General features: G+C 34.2%; 1 protein-coding gene across 3 annotated transcripts in view; it reads right to left on the bottom strand.

Annotated features, from left to right (window-relative positions):
• PPFIA2 (PTPRF interacting protein alpha 2) overlaps positions 1–19,760 on the bottom strand; it is a 462,329-nt gene that overhangs the window by 2,359 nt on the left and 440,210 nt on the right. For all 3 annotated transcript variants that reach the window (XM_058568716.1, XM_058568715.1, XM_058568714.1), the window contains 4 exons: positions 16,967–17,064; positions 5,294–5,469; positions 4,343–4,411; positions 1,037–1,196 (listed from right to left, as the gene is read on the bottom strand). In XM_058568716.1, coding sequence (XP_058424699.1) covers positions 1,037–1,196; positions 4,343–4,411; positions 5,294–5,469; positions 16,967–17,064 — 503 coding nt within the window. The remainder of the gene's footprint in view (positions 1–1,036; positions 1,197–4,342; positions 4,412–5,293; positions 5,470–16,966; positions 17,065–19,760) is intronic.

Below are 19,760 nucleotides of genomic sequence, written 5' to 3'. Positions count from 1 at the left end.
GACCACGTTATTAATGAAAATTTATTCCATTGTGATTCAGCTGAGCCTTTGAGTTGTTGTGTATTACTCCTTAGAAGCAATCTGTAACAAGAGTAGCTCCCCACGGTGCTTCTGTTTTTGAAGCAAAGATTGCTCTTAGAGAATTCACTATGATGGATTTCTTTCCCCTCCAAGTATTGAAGAGCTCCTACACTAATCTTAATTATGTTAAATTTCTCATGAATTTTGCTAACATGTTGCATAATATTAACAAGTTAGAAGAAATGTAGATCAAAGATCATGGTTTATATCGGAACTAATTTTAAGGGCCATGATAGCTGCAACCTTGAAAAGAAATAATGGTTCTAGGTGATTGTCTTAATAAAGAGAGTGGGACTATTTTTTTAATGCCTACCAAACAGAAGTAACTTTGTGACTACTATTTCAAAGTTGTCTCTCCTCCATATTTTCCTTTGTGAAGTGTATAACACAAGTCTAATGTCCACAGAAGGAAATACTAATTGGGAAATTACTGTTGGTTTTGTGTTTGTTTAATTCTCTTCTCATGGTTGTGCTTGTTTATTTAAGGCCTTCTGCCTTGGTCAGAGGTGAAAACATTTGATGAGTCTGAGTTTCTGAGGTGAAATAAAAAACTTGTAATATTCAAACATGTACAGTGACAGTGGAGTTAATTTCCATTTACTAAGGACCTTGAGTCCAAATCCAACCTCGAACTAAACAAATTACTTTGGGAATGGAAGAGTAAAGAAACACAAATCATGCAAATGCTTATTGTTCTTCCTAGATGTGGACATTAGCCAGAATTGTCCTTTTAGGATGATATAAATTATTTTTAAACGTGACTAAAGTGCCATGAGTTCATGCATTAGCAGTGTACAAAAGAGTCTGGTCTGATGAAAGCAAAGTAAACTTCAAGCAGAGCAAACCAACTCAAGAAAAGAATCCATTTCAGAAAGGAATGCAAGGTCAGAGAATGACACTAGCATTTGCTGAACAAGCTTTTTACTTTATAAGGAGAAATGCAAAACCACTGTACCATCCGTTGTCATTTTCCTTGACTGCCCAGATGTTGTGGTTAACCTAAATCCAGCCGGTAATGTTTCTGAGGACCCAGGCATCATGCTGATTCCATGTACTTCCCGGGGAGGAAACTGCCTTCTCCAGGTCGACCCACGCCTGAAATTCTTGTCATCACTCTGCCAGTACAGAGTTATAATTTGATGTAATGAAAACAAGTAAACTAGTCCATGCTTAAAACTGTGTGCTTAGAAACATGTAACATTGATTATTTACATTCAGTCTGTAAAGTATTCCATAATAACAATAATATTCCATAATTTGGAATATTATGCTTTATTTTGAGAGTTCTATTGATTCCACAGAGAGAATGCAGAGGAGATTTGAAACAAATGTTTTTATAAAAATTTTCCTATGATTTCAAATCTAAGGTTTGTCATCCATAAAAGTAAACATCTTTGAAAACCTGAAATAAAATCCCAAAGTTTTTCTGAAAAGAATATTAGATATACTTTGTTGCACTTTATGCCAACTAGTTTTATGGTATAAGATGATGTACTTAGTTAAAAACAGTGTTGGGTAAACTGCATTTGACTCACACACTTGAATAACACATGAATTTTGCTTTTATGTATACAGGAGACAAATGTTACAGGAAACCTGTAATTTATAGAGCCTGGCTATATAAGATATTATAACCTACATTCTGTGTGAGAAACTCTAAATTTGTTAGATTTCAGCTAATACAGAATTAACTTATAATTTGTTGACAAACTTGTGCAGCCTGGATACCGACCTTTTGATAAATACATGTGCTCTTTAGATGCTACTAAAAGGATAATGTAACTCTGGTTGCTGTTTTACAAACGTAGTTCTGGTTGCTGATTCTATCTTAATTGGTAAGCAGGAATATGTAATTTAGCATTTAACTAATATTATTCTTTGTATCTAACTCTAAGGAAAATATTAATCATTCCATATAGATCTAATCTTTTTATATCACTAAGTTTCTTATCTAGGGAAGGACTGTTTATTCCCTGAAGTTATAGCTAGGTATGTGTGGTTGACCCTACTAGCTCAGGTGACTTCATTTTGCCATATAGAATAATAGAACAATATTCAGCTCAAATTATCATTGTTATAAATAAGTATAAGGTGTATATATATAACATATAAGTATAAGGTATATATATACCTTATATAATATATATAAATATATATAAAAATATAAGTATAAGGTACATATATATGAATATATAAGTAACTATAAAGTATTCTTCAACATAGACTGATAATTTAATTAAGTAACATTCATAGTCAATCTGGAAAAAATCATTTATGTAATTATATATATCCACTGTTCTTTTAGAATCCTTATTATCGATATCTAAATTTTGATTAGATTTGGTAGTCATTTTACAGGGTAAGAGATGTCTGCTACTCCTCTTCTCAACTGCTGGATTCTACATTGCCCTAGACCTCCAACCGTTTATAAGTGTCGAAAAGAAGCAGAATTTCACAATTGTGGCCTCTCCGACTTTTTGAATCTTGGAGAAGTTGTGGTATAAAGATAAATATCCTTCAGTTCTACAGATCACTACATTGTAGGAATATACAACTCCTTTATTGTATGAGTTAAGGGCTCAAAAGTAAGCCAGTAAGTCAAGAATTTAAATCATGATTTCTTACTTCCGCTCTTTCAACATAGTGTTACTGTAGAAAATTAACGGGAATGACGTCACTGGAATAAGTTTCCATGAGATAACGTTAAAAGATGAAGTCAAAGGCTGTAGAAGCACATGAGCACTTCTTAGATTATTTCAGTAGAATCTGAATGTGATCAGCCCCAGAAACGAGTCCACTCTGGGTCTTGGCAAGTTGTTTAGTTATTTTTGTTCACACCCACAAACAAAAACAAGGAAACAAACAAAAATCTAGGACGAAAGAGACTAGAGGGTGTGAATGATAAAAGCATGTGCTGTGTTGTTAATAATAAGGAAAAGAGCATATTTTGAAGGCAGATAGTCACGTGCCATTTCAACCTTTGTGCTTCTTTATTCCTTTCAGGAAGTAACACTGTAACTCACATAGGCTTGTGTCTCTACCTGGACAGCTCCTTCAGGTCGATGCACATTTTAGAATGTAGCAATGTGACAAGTCTTTAATAACTTTTATTAAGATTCCTTTTGCAACTCTTAAGCAAAGAGAATAATTGTATTTAAAAGTGTATATGGGTTTATACAGATTATTTATTTTGATTCAACAATTAAGAATAAGGATAAAAAAGATTATCAAACAACTTATAAAATTAAAATCAGTTAAGTATTAACTGGTTTTAAAAATATTAATCATTATCCTGTTTGGCCAAGAGTATGAATTTATAGGAAATTAGCTGAGGTCAAGACAGTAGAGGTCATGTGTCTATAACCTCCTCCACAGAGGACAGCTAGGGTTTTGTAACACCAAGATCATCTGCCCCGCCCATCTGAATGTGGAATTACTGCCTCATTTTAGGATTTTCTGAGTTCATTCACAAAACACTTTTAATCAGCTTTTCTTTATAGCCAAGAAACAGCTGCATTTTGCAATACAGAATTATGCATCTCTGTATTTTCCACTCCACACTCAGGTTTCCTTCCTACTTCTTCCAGAAAGACCCTATAAAAAACTCAGAAGGACTATTAAAGTCCACAGTGTCTATAAATGCACCGAGTTTGCTAATGTCCCTTGTATTCCTTCATCTCAGGAAGCTACTTACATGTTTATTATTTTCCAAATCATTTCAACATGCATATATTATGTATAGAGATATAGCTTTCAAATCCTATGACTGTTAAAACGTTATTCATGTTTTTAAGGAAAACTCAATATTGATATCTAAAATAATGAAAAGCTTCCCATTGATCCCAAGCAAATTTTCTCTTCATTTTAATATCCTAAAATTTCCTGTGAAGATATACTGATATTTAAGAAATAAGCACATCCCTTATTAAAAAGCAGAATTTAACAGGATTAGTGTTATCATCGCTTATAATGTTTTAAAAAATGTTACTCAACCTTATTTTGCAGTTACAGCTCGTGAACCAAAGTCTGTTTTTGAATTGCTTCTAAATATAACTGCTGATATGATAACATTTATGAATTCATAAAGTTATTTCCAAAAATCAAATGAGTAATAAAATTTAATATTTAAGAACAATACTGGGGAAAATTCTAGATTTCTATCCATAGAACAAGCATTTGATTAATTTTTGAGCACTATTCTTTGAAAGCCATTTTACTCATATTCTCTAAGATCCTTTTTGCGTGAGAGATAAGAACTTACTTCATCCAGTCGCCGTTCAGTTCCCAGAGCCAGGAGGTTATTGTATTCCCTTTCAAGAATCTGCCTCGCCTGTTGATATCAAATTAAAGTTACTGTCACTGAAGTCACATTTCATTTAAAAAGTCATAGAGATTATATTTATCTGAGAAAACACTACAAACCCTGTTTTATTTATGGGGTCTTCAGTTTTTAGTCCTCCACGTCTAAGAGACATCATAAATTTTAGCTATGAATACAAGGTAGGGCAATTTTCTTTCGTCTGTGGACAGTGGAGACAGAGCCCCACATAAATGTCTGAGGTCAAGGGGCTTTATCCTCACTTTGTTACTTTATTCCAACTGAATATTTTATATAAACTTTGAAATATATAAAAACAAAAAGTGAAGTCAGACTGCCAAATTTTTATCAAGTCTATGCAGGTAGTTCTCAAACCTGACCAATGATCATCATTTGGTGAAACTTGAGATAATAAGGATTCCAGTGCCTCATCTCTTAATATCTCATTTCTTAGGCCTATTATGTAGGTTGCAGGTTTTATTTTAAATTTTTAAGGAATCCTGGTGATTCAAATAATTATCTAGATTTGGGAATCAATGGAATACCAAATGCTAAGTGTCCGGTATAATTCAGACATGCAAATAGAAATGACTGCCTCTCAGAGGGAGCAGAGACTGAAGGCCATCTGTCAGGGATATTGTTCAAGGGAATCTGGCATTCAGGTGGGAGGTTGGACCACATAACCTCTAAATCCCTTCCTGCTTAATTTTGTGATTTTGTTTTGGCTAGAAATCCAGTAGCTTGAAATTAAAGCCCCAAGTGACATATTTCAAAGATTGAGCCAACTCGCATAAAGAATCAAGAGTACAAAGCCAACTTTTTTTTCCCCCTACAAGTTTAGTTTGTTGTTATATAAACTAGGACACAGTGCAACTACAGCACAAAGGGGCTTGCCTGGGTGTTCTGGGTTGGAATCTGTAGTAATAAAGCTAAGCTGCTGTAGTCAAAGTTCTCATCCAGGGCTATAAGTGAGCCATGCACACCACTTTCAAGAATATTATTCGCATATTCTCGAAGTCCAATTGCTTGTATCCAGCGAATAACTCGATCATTGCTCCACACCAACACATCTAGGAAAAGAGGTGCATCATTTTAGGCTACAGTATTTTGCGTAATAAACAAAACTACTGGCTGAAATGAGCCACAGGCAGCTGGCCAGGTCAGCGTTTATGCTGATTTCTTTATTCACTCCCTAATGCGCTTGGTCCCCTTGGGTTACATGTATTCACTGTTCTAATAACTAACCTTTTCTACTTTAGCCTAGAAAAAAGTGGTCATTTTAAGAGTGCGTATTATCACTGAAACGAGAGCACTTGCATCACATGGAACGCAGTGTCTCAAAGTGTTTCTTGGTTCCATTCTAAGGCTCTAGGGAATCTGTCTGAAGTTTAATGTTTTTACCACCAGATGGAGACATTTCTCCTTTGCGTCTTGATACACAGATCTTAGTAAAAATAGCAAAATGAGCATTTAATATGGTTCCTCATCAGTTTTTTAACCACTACTTAAATACTGCATATAGACCAGAAGAGACTTTTTTTTCACATGAAGCAATAAACCAGAGAACAGAACAGTCAGATTGAACAGGGACTCCATAGTTTGATACTTATCCCAATATTTTGTCAATTTATTATTTTTCAATTTATTATTTTTCAATCACATACTAATGCAAAAATCAAGCATTAAGTCAAGTCACAAGTTGGTTTTCCTTTTAGGTTGAAAATTAATATTTTATTGAGGTACAAAACACTTTGAATTTTATTTTCTAAAACTAAAATCTTTAGAGAAAAATGTCATATATGCCTTTTTCAGACCAAAACATATCAAAGTATATTTTATCATTGATTTTCTTCCATTTCTTCCCATTATGAGTCGATAGAATGCTACATAAAAATCACTAAAATAGGACAAGAATGTTCCATAGAAAGGAAAGAATTTTAAGAAACAGGGAAATGAGAAAAAAATTAAAACATTTTTTTCTAATCCTGTAAAAAGGAAATTAGACTGTAATTTACTTACAGTAAAAGCTTTCCTGTTAATTTCTTTTTCTTTCTGAATGAAATTTATACTTCTTCCAGAAAAAGTATAAAGAATACTTTGAGGAATGTTCTTCAACTTCAACTGTTTATATTCCCCTATTTAAATTAACTACAAAAATCAGGGTAGTATTTTGTTTGGGGGTGGGGGGAAGAGTATTTATATATTGTTTAAGTTTTTCAAAAGCATTATTAATTTTTCCTACTGCATTTATTTATAACCAAGTTAGGTTTTCTTATATATAACATTAAAGCAATAAAGTGATACCTCAACTCCACAGAGGTCCCCTTATGTCCTTTCTCAGTCACTATCCTTAACAAAGATTAATTTTGCCTGATTTTTTAGCTTTTATATAAATGAAATCATACAATATATACTTTTGTGTCTGTGCCTTTCACTCATTATGGGATTCATCCATGTTACTGCAAATAGCAGTAGCTTGTTTATTTCCATTTCTATTTAGTATCCCATTGTATGATTATGCATTGATGGACATTTGGGTGGATTCTACTGTGGATTATTAAGGATAGTGCTGCTTTGAACATTCTTATATATGTATTTTGTTGTATATACATATTGCTGTTGAGTAAATACCAAGGAATAGAATTGATGAGTCAAGCTTTATACAGACATTTAACATTAGCATATATTGCTAAATAAATTCCACTCTCACAATTTAAACCTCAGTAGCAGTGTATGAAAATCTGCATCTTTACCAATACTTTGCATTTTTACATTTGTTTTATTTGCTTGTCTTTGGCCATTATGATAAATTTGTGTTGTTGTGGGTTGAATTGTGTTCCCCCAAAATTCCTATGTTGAAGTTCTAATCCCCACTATCTTGGAATATAACCTTATTTGGAGGTACAGTCTTTATGGAAGTAATCAAGCAAAAATGAGGTTATTAGAATGGGTCCTAATCTAATATGACTGGTTTCCTTCTTAAAAGGGGAAATTTGGAAATAAGATTTACACACAAGGAGAACACCATGTGAAGATGAAGGCAGAGATCAGGGTGATGCTTCTACAGGTCAAAGAATACCAACATTCCCAGTAAAGCATCAGAAGGTAGGGAGAGGCATGGAACTGATATTGCCTCAAGCCCTCAAAAGGAACCAATTCTGCTGACACCTTAATCCAGCCTCCAGACCTGTGAGACAATACATTTCTATTGTTTAAGCCTCCCCATTTTTGGTACTCTGTTACAGCAGCCCTTGCAAACTATACATGTGGTATCTGATTGTAGTTTTGTCCTAGAACTCCCTGATATCTACTTGTTAAGAATTTTGTATATATTTACTGGCCTTTTGGAAATCCTCTTTTTGTGTGTGTGTGTGAGGAGATCAGCCCTCTGCTAATATCTGCCAATCCTCCTCTTTTTTTGCTGAGGAAGACTGGCCCTGGGCTAACATCCGTGCCCATCTTCCTCCACTTTATATGGGATGCCGCCACAGCATGGCTTGCCAAGCACTGCATCGGTGCATGCCCGGGATGCGAACCAGCGAACCCCCGGCCGCCGCAGGGGAGCGCACACACTTAACTGCTTGTGCCACTGGGCCGGCCCCTTGTAAATCCTCTTTTATGATGGTCCTATATGTGTCTTGGGTCCATTTTTTATATGTCTGTCCTTTTCTGATTTATTTGTAAGAGTTAGATATAAGTCCTTTGGTAGATATATATTGTAAATTGCTTTTCCAACTCTGAAACTGTCTTTGCTCTCTTAATTTTGTCTTTTGGTGGCTGTAAATCCTTAATTTTAATGAATTTCAGTTTATCGGTCTTCCTTTAGGGTTAATGCTTTTTTGTGTCATGTGTAAGAAATATCTGCCTACTTCAAGAGAATATGAAAATATTTCTGTGTTAACTTTTAGAGGTTTAATTTTTTAAATTTTATTTATTTATTTTTTTCCCCCAAAGCCCCAGTAGATAGTTGTATGTCATAGCTGCACATCCTTCTAGTTGCTGTATGTGGGACGCGGCCTCAGCATGGCCAGACAAGCGGTGTGTCAGTGCGCGCCCGGGATCCGAACCCGGGCCGCCAGCAGCGAAGCGCACGCACTTAACCGCTAAGCCATGGGGCTGGCCCTAGAAGTTTAATTTTATTTTAGAAGTTTAATTTTATTTTATTTCATTTTATTTTTTACTTTTCATATTTAAATCTACATTGCACTTTGAATTAATGTTTGTACAGCAGGAGGTAGGATCAAAGCTCTTTAAAAAAAAAAGTGAATGTCCAATTGATTCAGCACTATATATTTAAAAAACCACTACAGTGTCACCTATGTCATAAACCAAGTGTTCAGCACTATATATTTAAAAAAACCCCTACAGTGTCACCTATGTCATAAACCAAGTGTTCAGCACTATATATTTAAAAAACCACTACAGTGTCACCTATGTCGTAAACCAAGTGTTCATATAAGTGTGAGTCTGTTTCTAGACTTTCAATTCTATTCCATTGCTCTATTAATCTATTGCACCAAGATCATTCTGTCTTATTTACTGTAGCTTTATAATAATTCTTGATACATAGTAGTCGGGTTCCTCGGATTTTATTTTATTTTTTTACTCAAGATTGTCTTGCCTATTCTTGGTCTTTGAATTTCAATATACATTTTAGTATCTGATATAGTCAATTTACAGCTCCCCTCCCCTAGCTAATTGGGATTTTGATTAAGATTGCATTAAATCTATGGGTCCATTTTAAGGTTTTATTTAATTCCCTCATAATTCATATAGGAATCTCATAGATCTTTCATTTTATTTGATGTTTGATTGTCCTACTATATTCCTTGTTAATATCTTGTATACTGGCAATATAGTTGATTTCTATTGAAATTTCAAAATAGACTTTATTTTCTTAGAGTATTTTTAAGTTCATAGCAAAACTGAGCAGAAAGTACAGAGTTTCCATATACCTTGTGCCCCCTGTACATACACAGTCTCCCCCACTATAAAATCCCACATCAGAGTGGTACATTTGTTACAGTCAAAGAATCTGCACCGACACAAAGTGCATAATTAACAATAGCGTTAACAATAGGGTTCACTCCTGATGTTGCACATTCTATGGATTTGGACAAATGTATAATGACATGTATCCATCATTATAGTATCATACAGAACAGTTTCACTGCCCTAAAAATCCCCTGTGCTATGTGTATTCATCTCTCCCTCCCCTCTAACTGTAGGCAACCACTGATCTTTTTGCTGTCTCCATAGTTTTACCTTTTCCAGAATGCCAAAAAGTTGGAATCATACAGTATGTAGACTTTTCAGAGTGGCTTCTTTCATTTAGTAATATGTATTTAAGAACCTTCCATGTCTTTTCATAGTTTGATAGCTCATTTCTTTTTAGCCATATTGAATTTTTATCTACAGACCTTGCTAATAAATTCACATATTAACTCGAATGGCATATCATTAGATTATTTGGATTTTCTATAAATCCTTTCTAATTCTCATATCTTTTTTAAAAATTTGTTTTTATTTTCTTATTGCACTGATTAAAAATTCCAGTTTAATCTTGAATAAAAGTGGTGGTAAAGCTCTCAATATTTCACCATTAAGTCAGATGTTTATATGTTTTTAGTAGATACTCATTATCAGATTAATGAAATTCCTTTCTGTTTCTAGTTTGCTAAGGTATTGAATTTTAATAACTTGGCTTTCTTAATCTACTGAGAAAATATTGATTTTTCTCCTATATTCTGTTAATATGGTCAATTACATAGATGAATTATCAAGTGTTAACCCTAAAATTCCTGGAATTAAATCATCTTGATCATGACGTATTATCCTTTTTACTTATTTCTGGATTCTGTTTGTCTGAAATTATCCTTTTTTAGTGTCCTTATTAGTTATTGCTATCAAGGTTATGCTGGTCTCATAAAATGAGGAGGAAGTATTTTCTTTTTTTCTAATCCCTGAAAGAATATGTATAAGATTTATGTTATTCTTTTCCTTAAATATTTGGAAGAATTCAATCATGAAGCCATCTGGACAAGACATTTTTGTATGAGACTCCCCACCCCCCCCAAGCCCCAGTAGGTAGTGTATGTCATAGTTGCACATCCTTCTAGTTGCTGTATGTGGGACGCAGCCTCAGCATGGCTGGAGAAGCGGTGCATCGGTGTGCGCCCGGGATCGAACCTGGGCCGCCAGCAGCGGAGCGCATGCACTTAACTGCTAAGCCACGGGGCCGGCCCATGTATGAGACTTTTTAAATTGTGGACTCAAAATAGTTATAGAACTATTAAGATTCTTCTCTTAAGTAATTTGTATCTTTTCCAGGAATTTGTCCCTTCCTAATTTTTCAAAGTATTTTGCCATGAAGTTTTTCCTAAAATCCTCTAATCATTTTAATATCTAAAGGATTTGTGGCTATATTGCCTTTTAATTTCTTATATTGGTTATTTGTACTTTTTCTTTTTTCTTCTTAACTTTGGTAAGAGATTGTCAATTTTATTAGTCTTTTCAAAGAACTGGCTTTGGTTTTGTTCATTTGCTCTATTATATTTTCTATTACAGTAACTTCTACTCTTATTTTTATTATTTCCTTCCTTCTATTTTCTGTGAAATTAATTTATGTTCTTTTTATAACTTCTTGAGATGAGTACATAGGTAATTAATGTGTAGCTTCTTTTCTAATAAATGCAGTCAGGGCTATTACAGCTTTAGCTGTAGCCGGCAAGTTTTGATATCTCTTTTCATTATCATTCAGTCAAAATATTTCCCAATTTCTTTGTGATTTCTTCTTTGATTCATGGGTTGTTTAGAAGTGTATTGCTTAATCAACAAATATTTAGAGATTTTCTAATTTTGTATTCCTGATTTTTAGTTTAATTTCACTACGTGCATACTGAGACATAAATCTGTATGTTCTGGAATTTGCACTATGTCTCAGTATAGAGTCAATTGTGGTAAAATTGGTTAAAAAAAAAAATCTGTGTCCTTGAAAAAAATATGTATTCTGCAGAAGTTGGGTGGAGCAGTATAAATGTCAATCAGATTCAGATTTTTAATCATATCTTTCAAATCTCCTATATCTTTATTAATTTATTTTATCTACTTGCCTTATCAGTTTCCGAGATTCTTAGCATCTCCCACTATGAGTATGAAGATATTTACTTTTAGATCTGTCAGTTTTTGCTTTTCATATTTTGTCTATATATTAGATGCATACAAATTTGCCATATCTTCCCTTTTATTATTATAGAATACTCATTTTATTCCTAGTAATGTTTTCTGCCTTAAAGTCTGTTTTGATATTAGAAGAACCACAACAGCTTTCCTTAGTATTTATGTGTTTATCTCCTTTTTATGTCCTTAAATTTAACAATGTGAACAATATAAAAATGTTTTATATTTTCATCTGTCTTTTAATTGGATTAATTAGTCCACTCACGTTAGTATTATTACTCAGATATTTGAGTTTAAATTGACCATCTTTCTATTTGTTTTCTATTTGTCTTACCTGTCTTTTGTTCCTTTTCTCTCCTTTCTTGCCTTTTAAAAAATTGTCTTTTAAAAATTATTTTATTCTGCCACTCTATTAGCTTTTTATCTATACATTTTATATTATTTTTTTAGTAGTCCCACTTGGAGCTTATAATGTGCATCATTAATTTATAATCTACTGTAAATTAGTAGTTTTATCATTCCTAGATAATGCAAAGGCCTTTAAACAGTTTAATTCCATTAACTCCCTTCCTGCCTTGTGCATTATAGTTATTATGTATTTTAATTCTATGCAAAATTGAAACCCCATTGTTTTTATTATTACTATTAGATTTCCCATACATTCTTTCAGTTCTTCTTATACTGTCTTCATTTTAAAAATTCTCTGTACGATCATTCCTGCCTGAATAACTCATTCTAATATTTTTCTCTTTGGATTGTCTTGTGATATATTCTCTCAGATTTTGTTTGTCTGAAGATGTATGAATTCTGCCTTTAATATTGATGGACACATAATTATAGACTTTTGGTAAGAAATTAGTTTCAATCAGCATTTTTTGTGTGTGTGAGGAAGATCAGCCCTGAGCCAACATCCATGCCAATCTGCCTCTTTTTGCTGAGGAAGACTGGCCCTGAGCTAACATCTACTGCCAATCCTCCCTTTTTTCCCCCCCTTTTTCTCCCCAAAGCCCCAGTAGATGGTTGTATGTCATAGTTGCACATCCTTCTAGTTGCTGTATGTGGGACGCTGCCTCAGCATGGCCGGACAAGCGGTGCATTGGTGCGTGCCCAGGATCTGAACCCGGGCCGCCAGCAGCGGAGCGCGCGCACTTAACCGTCAAGCCACGGGGCCGACCCTTCAATCAGCATTTTAAGGATGTCATTCCATTTTCCTCTGGCATTATTTTGTTGTGGAGTCAGATATCTTATGTTGCTCATTTGAAAGTAATGTGGAGTTTCCTCCAGCAGATTCTAAAGGTTTTTTTTTGTTTGTTATATTTTGTTTTGTCTTTTGTTGGTCATGGTTTTCAGCAGCCTCACCAAAATGTTTCAATGTGTGTGTTTCGTCCCTTTTCTTTTTACTCTTGCTTGGCATTCATAGAGTATCTTGAGTCTGTGGCTTGTTTCCAATCGTTTATTTTATTTTTTTAAATCTCCACCAGTATCTTTTTAAATATTGCTTCTTTCTCATTCTCTCTTACCTCATTCTGAGATTCCAGTTACACCTATACTAGTCTCTTCACTATGTCCAATATGTCTCCAATGGTCTGTTTTGTACCATTCTTCCTTTTGTTCCTTTTCATGTTTCAGGCCAGATATTTTCAAGTGATCTATGTTTTATTTCACTAAAATTCTCTTTTACTGTTAAACCACTTATCTAATTCTTAATTTCAGTTTTAACCTTTCTGCTTCTTCAAATTTCTGTTTGATCGTTTCTTAACATATTGATTTCAGCTATATATTAAAATTTTCCATTTTGTCACTTATTCTCTTAACACAATCACAACTGTTTTAAAGTCCATGTCTGAAAAAAAAGATTCAGGGTCACTTGTGGACATGTTTCTATTTTATGGTTTTTTCCTTTTTCTTTTCCTCATTTTGCCCCATTATTTGACATATACTTATTTTATTGAATCCCAACTTTATAATGGAAAAATCCCTCGAGAGGAAAGTTGTGTAGAATGTCAAGCTTATTTATTTCCTTTTTCTCCAGGATCTTGGTTCCTCAGGGCCTGGCAGCTTTGGCACCTCTAAATTACAATTTCCCTCCCCTGCTCTGTGAGACAGGGAAAAGCAATCAAGAATGACAGGCTTACCTCAACACATTTCTCTTTTTTTCCAGGCTCACAGCCTCTCAAGTCCTAGGTGTCTTAGTTGGTTTCCACTGCCTTCAAACAGCTGTTTATTGCTTTATCTAGCCTTTCTACTTGTTCTTGGTTGAAGATTGGTCTGGTTCAATGTACTCCATTATAGTCAGAAGTAGAAGTTCCTCAGATTAGCACGTGCTTTCTTTGTCTCCGCCAATACACGGTGATGGTAACGCTTTGTATACAAATCTGGAAGCTATATCTGCCTCACATCTCTCTACTTAACTCCTATTGTGGCTTGAACAATCTTATTTCAAAAGAAAGGTCCTAAGTCTCTGTTTGGATTTAGTTAATGAGGAACAGGTGAGGAAAGACTCAAAATGCCCACTTCCCAGTCTTATTACTATTTCTTGCTCCAGCCAAAGCAGAATGAATTTCTTCGGGAAGTAGAACATTTATTGTCTCCCTCAGAGTTTTGGCTCTTTCTTTCCCCATGTCTTCAGCAAAGCAAAGGATTTCCTTAACGGCCTTTAGTATATATGGAAATTTTACATTATATATATTCACTGGGTGTCCCTGGGTCAGTCCTAAAGTGTATGTTTTCCTCAGCTTGTTCCATTGAGGTGTTAGACCTCAGAAAATAGAATGTAAGTTGATTAGTATTATATTTTGCTTATATTAATTAGCTGCTGTTAATAGCAGCTGATTAGTTCTAACCACTGGTTACACCATACTTGCACTTCAAAAGTTAGGGATGTATGGCTGACAGTAACAGTTCAACAATTGCTTTCACTAAACACAACAGTTTAAAAAACTAATGGGACAATATTTTCCTCAAAAAACAACAAAACTGTTCAGTTTTCTTTGCATTAAATGGATTTGTGACTAGGAAGTGTTTATTCTTTCCTAGAGCTGGATCTATATTTTGATAGTCTAAGACGTATGTAGTCACCATATTTCTGCAAATGTATGTCCATCAAAAATTCCATTGCCACACCTGCAGTTAAGAGTTATCAAATATATAAAATAATCCATTTATTTATAGGGAAAGTAAATAAGGCACTAATTCGAAGTTTTCTTCTTTAGAACAGCAACATACTTTTTTTTTTCATTTTGTAAATCAGATCTCTTTCTATAATTCTGTTTCCAAGCACAATATATCCCCTGACTTGAAAGCTTTGTAGGAATCCTCCTGACCTAAACAATAAATGGCTAGAGATCAGTGTTGACTGTTTCCTAGCAACAAATTAAATGTTAGTACATTCTTGATATTCACATGGTTTTCTCACTTCAGAAAACTGTTTGTTAAGGTCAAGGTTAATTAACACTTCAGATAATAACAGAGACCCCTAGTTATAGTCAAGAGTTATTCCTGTAAATGTCATCATATCAGTTATAGGAAACAGGGGCTATTTATGATCTCACTCATAGCTACTTATCACATGGAGTTGTCTGTGTATAATCACAGGGAATCATGGCAGTTTTTCCTCAGAGCCATGCTCTAACCAGCAATTGCCAAATACTAATACAACATTTGGTGTAGGGCCAAATGGGCAATTCCTCTCCTTTACATCTGTCTATATATGAAGCATTCCATGTGGTGAGACCAAGCATAATAAAATCTAATTGGAAAAAATACTTCAGAAAGAAAACTAGAAAGTGGTATCCCATGGGTAAAATCTATTTGTGTGCTAAAACATCTTTTGTTAGGTCAAGCACAGACTTCCATCCGGGGTCTATCTTTGGACAATTAATTCCCAAATTTCAATTCAACTGAACAACAATGCTTTTTAAACAACTTGCAATTTCCTGGGGCCTTAACATAAAGGGAAATCAAACAACTCAATTTTGATAATGGAAAAACACTTTCTTGCTCCTAAGTAATGAATCAAATGAAGTGTTACAAGAAATCCATTGTGTGTCCATCTACTCTCCAATGAACCATATACAGAAAAATATTTTTAACCAATCACCTTCCCATGCATTCAAGCCCATCCAATTAATTCTACTAGAACTAATGTACTGTCCAAGAACTGCCAAAGATACAAGTAATTTCTGACATCGTTTATCACAAATGAAAATTATAGAAGTTTAAGACAGATTATCTCAAATAAAGAATTAAACAGTGCTAAACTTTGCAGGGGTGAGGAGGGTAATATGTAATATACACTATCTTCATATCTAAAGTAAGCCCCAAAGGAAGTGAAGATGAAAACAAAGAGATTCATGCCTAACTTTGAACAATTAATGTACAAACACCCATTGAATTTGAAGGAAAGCTTCCAAATATCAACTCTTGAATAAAAGCAAATGGAAATATAACTGATAAGTAGTTTATTTTGCTTGTATCCAAAATTTTCCTCAAAATTATTCGGTTATATTTCCCTTAAGGAGCCTTTTTTCCTTTAAAAAATATAAATAGACATAAATGGACTGATGAGTTTTACCAAAAAAGGCCTGTAAATACTTGTATCTTATACCCAACAATTAAATTTTTCTTCGACAACAATAATAAAAATTAAGTGGTCTCCAACAAGTATAGGATCTAACATATCGTTCCTTTTAAGCCGTTCTTTCCCCTGTATATAAAGGTACTTCTCAACATTTAGAAGGTTAATTGTGAAACAGAGCGCTTTTCTAATAAATCTATAGTAGGCAGTGTCTTGTCATTCAAATCAAACATTTTTGTACATAAAATGGTTGAAGCAATTAGCAATGCTTCTAAAATCATTCCTAGCTAAAATTGTAAGTGGAGTAGTCTCAGTTATAGGAGGAAAATCCCTATATAATTTCTACATAAAATCTTTATTTAATCTCTATAACTGTATTACAAAAATAAAATTTCTGGGCACTGAAATAAAATTCAAACGATATAAACCAAAGATAAACTACTAAAAATAAATTATATACCATGTTTCTCTGAGTCATAATGAGAACGTTCTATTAAAAGTTTGACAAAAATATCTCCTTGGAGGCATCTTTAGGACAAACAGAATGTATAATTAATAGGTTCAGAGGTATAACTCTCAATTTTAAAAAAATCAAGAATATGCCCCAAATGAGATATTTACCTTATTATGTCATGATATCCTTTTCTGTGCTTGAATCAGAAAAGTAATGAAAAAGAAATGGTGACACTATTCCGGCTGAATACTTATGTTACTTAGTGACTGTTGTGACACATACAGCATTTTAGGTTCATAAAAGTGAAAGCTAAAAACCTCAAAGAAAAGGCATTTGATATGAAAGCAAGTCACATTACCTTTTATTTCATGTTGACTTGCTTCGCGTCGTCTTTCTAGTTCTTTTCTGTCATAATTCAACCGTTTTAAGCACATAATTCCATACTGTAAACTTGTTCTGTTATTTTTTTAAAAAAAGAAAATATATTGAATTTACTCAGCAGATGAAGAATGTTCTTTGATTAAGCATGTTCAACACTACGCATTACTTATTAGGGCAACAGGTTAATAAATTACATCTGTAATTAAATGCTTTAGTATTGGAGGGAAATAAAAGTATAGTTATTCTAAGCACACAATGTTTCTAAAGTAAAAAAAATTATTTTCAAAATAAGAAAACCATAGTCTTGAAAATAATCATTGATCACATTGTTTATTCATATGTCTGTCATTAGGTATTTTAACATTATTTGCATACAAATGAACATTTTATTCATTTGAAAAGAATTTAAAGAGTCACTATTATGGAGACAGGAAGGAATTTATAAGAAACGGATACTCTTTTCTTAAGCTGAGGAGAAAAATAATATAAAAACATGAATAAGTTAAGTGTAAGATAGAAAACCACACACCAAAATGAACAGCCACCGACTCTAAGTGATACAAAAATATGTGAAAGGAACAAGTCAGCAGACATTGAAATTCTGTGTGGAAAGAATATTGTGGACGAGCAGAAAACTGACTGATTCTTGAAGAATCAGGTAGCAGGGAAAAGGTTATTAAAGAAAATGGAGCACCACGGACATAGGACTGCCAATGAAATTTTAAATGTGTGGTGACAGGGAGACACACCGTTCAGAGTTGAAAATCCATGCTGGGAAGTCAGGAGGAACATGATTACATGTGGAGAATGGCGCTACATTAAGGAAAGCTTGTGTTCAGTGTAGTGTGGATACATCCAGGTGGTAGAGAATTACTGGACAATTTTCACAGGAGAAAGAAATGACAACAAAAATTTTTGGTTTAAAGAAGAATAATCTGGTAGCAAAGTAGGAGATGGGGAAAATAGGTAATCCTACGGGACAAGGAAATCAATTACAGGGTCATTGCTGCCAAAATGAGGGTCACAATAAGGACAATTGTCACGAGCATGAAAAAAAAAAATCCAAAAACCAGAGAAAGAAAGCGTAAGACATGGTGATATTAGATATAAAGGATGTGGAAGAGTGTAACAGGAACAAAGAATTTCTAGGCTTTGAGAGTGAAGAGCATTGATTATTAAGTGATTTCTTAAGTGTTCAGAAATATACACAAATTTAGTCATACACACTGGCCAGTTTACACGTAAATGCTGGATGCATTTCTAAGCCCTGCAGTTTAATAATGACAATGTTGAGTTCAAATATTTCAGAATCAGAGGAAAATGGGGAGAAATCTGCATTAAGTGGGTGTTATGGGCTGAATTGTGTTCCCCAAAGTTCATATGTTGAAGTCCTAACCCCCAGTACTTCAGAATGTGACTATATTTTGAGATAGGGTTTTCAAGGAGGTAATTAAGTTAAAATAAGGCCATTAGAGTAGGTCTTTATCCAGTTTGACTGCTGTCCTTATAAGAAGAGGAACTTTGGACACAGAGAAATCAGGGAAACGCACACACACAGGAAAAACTACGTGAGAATACAGCGAGAAGGTGGCCATCTGCAAGCCGAGGAGAAGAAACCAATCCTGCTGACACCTTGATCTTGGATTTCTAGATTCCGGAACTGCGAGAAAATAAATTTCTGTTGTTTAAGCACCCCTGTCTGTGGTATTTTGTTATGGTAGCCCCAGCAAATTAATTCAGTGGGATACCAGATAATACTGATATAATAGCCATCATAGACATTAGGCAGCTTGAGGTAAAACCAATGCCTCTTGGCAAATTTCTGCCAAGTTTTTATATATAATATAAAATTGTGCTATAAAGTGGATATATATTATTACTACAAGGTCTGTCAGATGGAAAGCGGGGCTGTGAAGACAATGGGATGCAGTATGCAGTCGGTTACTACCAGCTGTAAAAGTCAGAGCTAAGCACAACATCAGGATGAAGAAGAAAACTTGATCATTGTATTAATCATTTCTATTATAATAATAAAGCGATTAAAAGTTGATCTAGTGAAGAATGGGAAACAGGCACAAATGTGTCATCAGAAATTCTAGTATTCAAAAGTCTAATGCAACCACACAGTTTGAGGGCCTAAACATTCAGTGACAGGGACCTCACTACCTTACAGTGTGTCTACCATAGGGCAATTGAGAGTGACACAAAGTTGTTTTTTCTATTGAACATAAATCCCTCACCCTAGTATCTACACCAATCGGAACTAGAAAAGTACACGTTCAACAGAGCAAACGTTATTCTTCCATCATATAATGATATTAAAACATAAAACTTATCTAAAGTCTTCCCTTATTCAAGCTAAATGTCTTTAATTTCTTCAACCTTTCCACTAGACATTTTCTGCTTTATTAATAAGATTTTTGTGTGTGTGTGTAAGGAAGATCAGCCCTGAGCTAATATCCATGCCAATTGTCCTCTTTTTTTTTTTTTTTTTTTTTAATTGCTGAAGAATACTGGCCTGGGGCTAACATCCTTGCCCATCTTCCTTCACTTTATATGGGATGCCACCACAGCATGACCTGACAAGCGGTGCATCGGTGTGCGCCCGGGATCCGAACCCAGGCCGCCAGCAGCGGAGCGTACGCACTTAACCACCAGGCTATGCGGCTGGCCCCATTAATAATATTTTAATGTCCATAAATTAATACAGTTTCTTATTGTCATCTTACCATATGGTAGGACTTTTATTTTGCCTGCCAATAAACACAATC

Source organism: Diceros bicornis, chromosome 25 (genome assembly GCF_020826845.1).
Source record: "Diceros bicornis minor isolate mBicDic1 chromosome 25, mDicBic1.mat.cur, whole genome shotgun sequence".
Lineage (NCBI taxonomy): Eukaryota > Metazoa > Chordata > Mammalia > Perissodactyla > Rhinocerotidae > Diceros > Diceros bicornis.
This window is presented reverse-complemented; position numbering and strand designations above follow the sequence as displayed.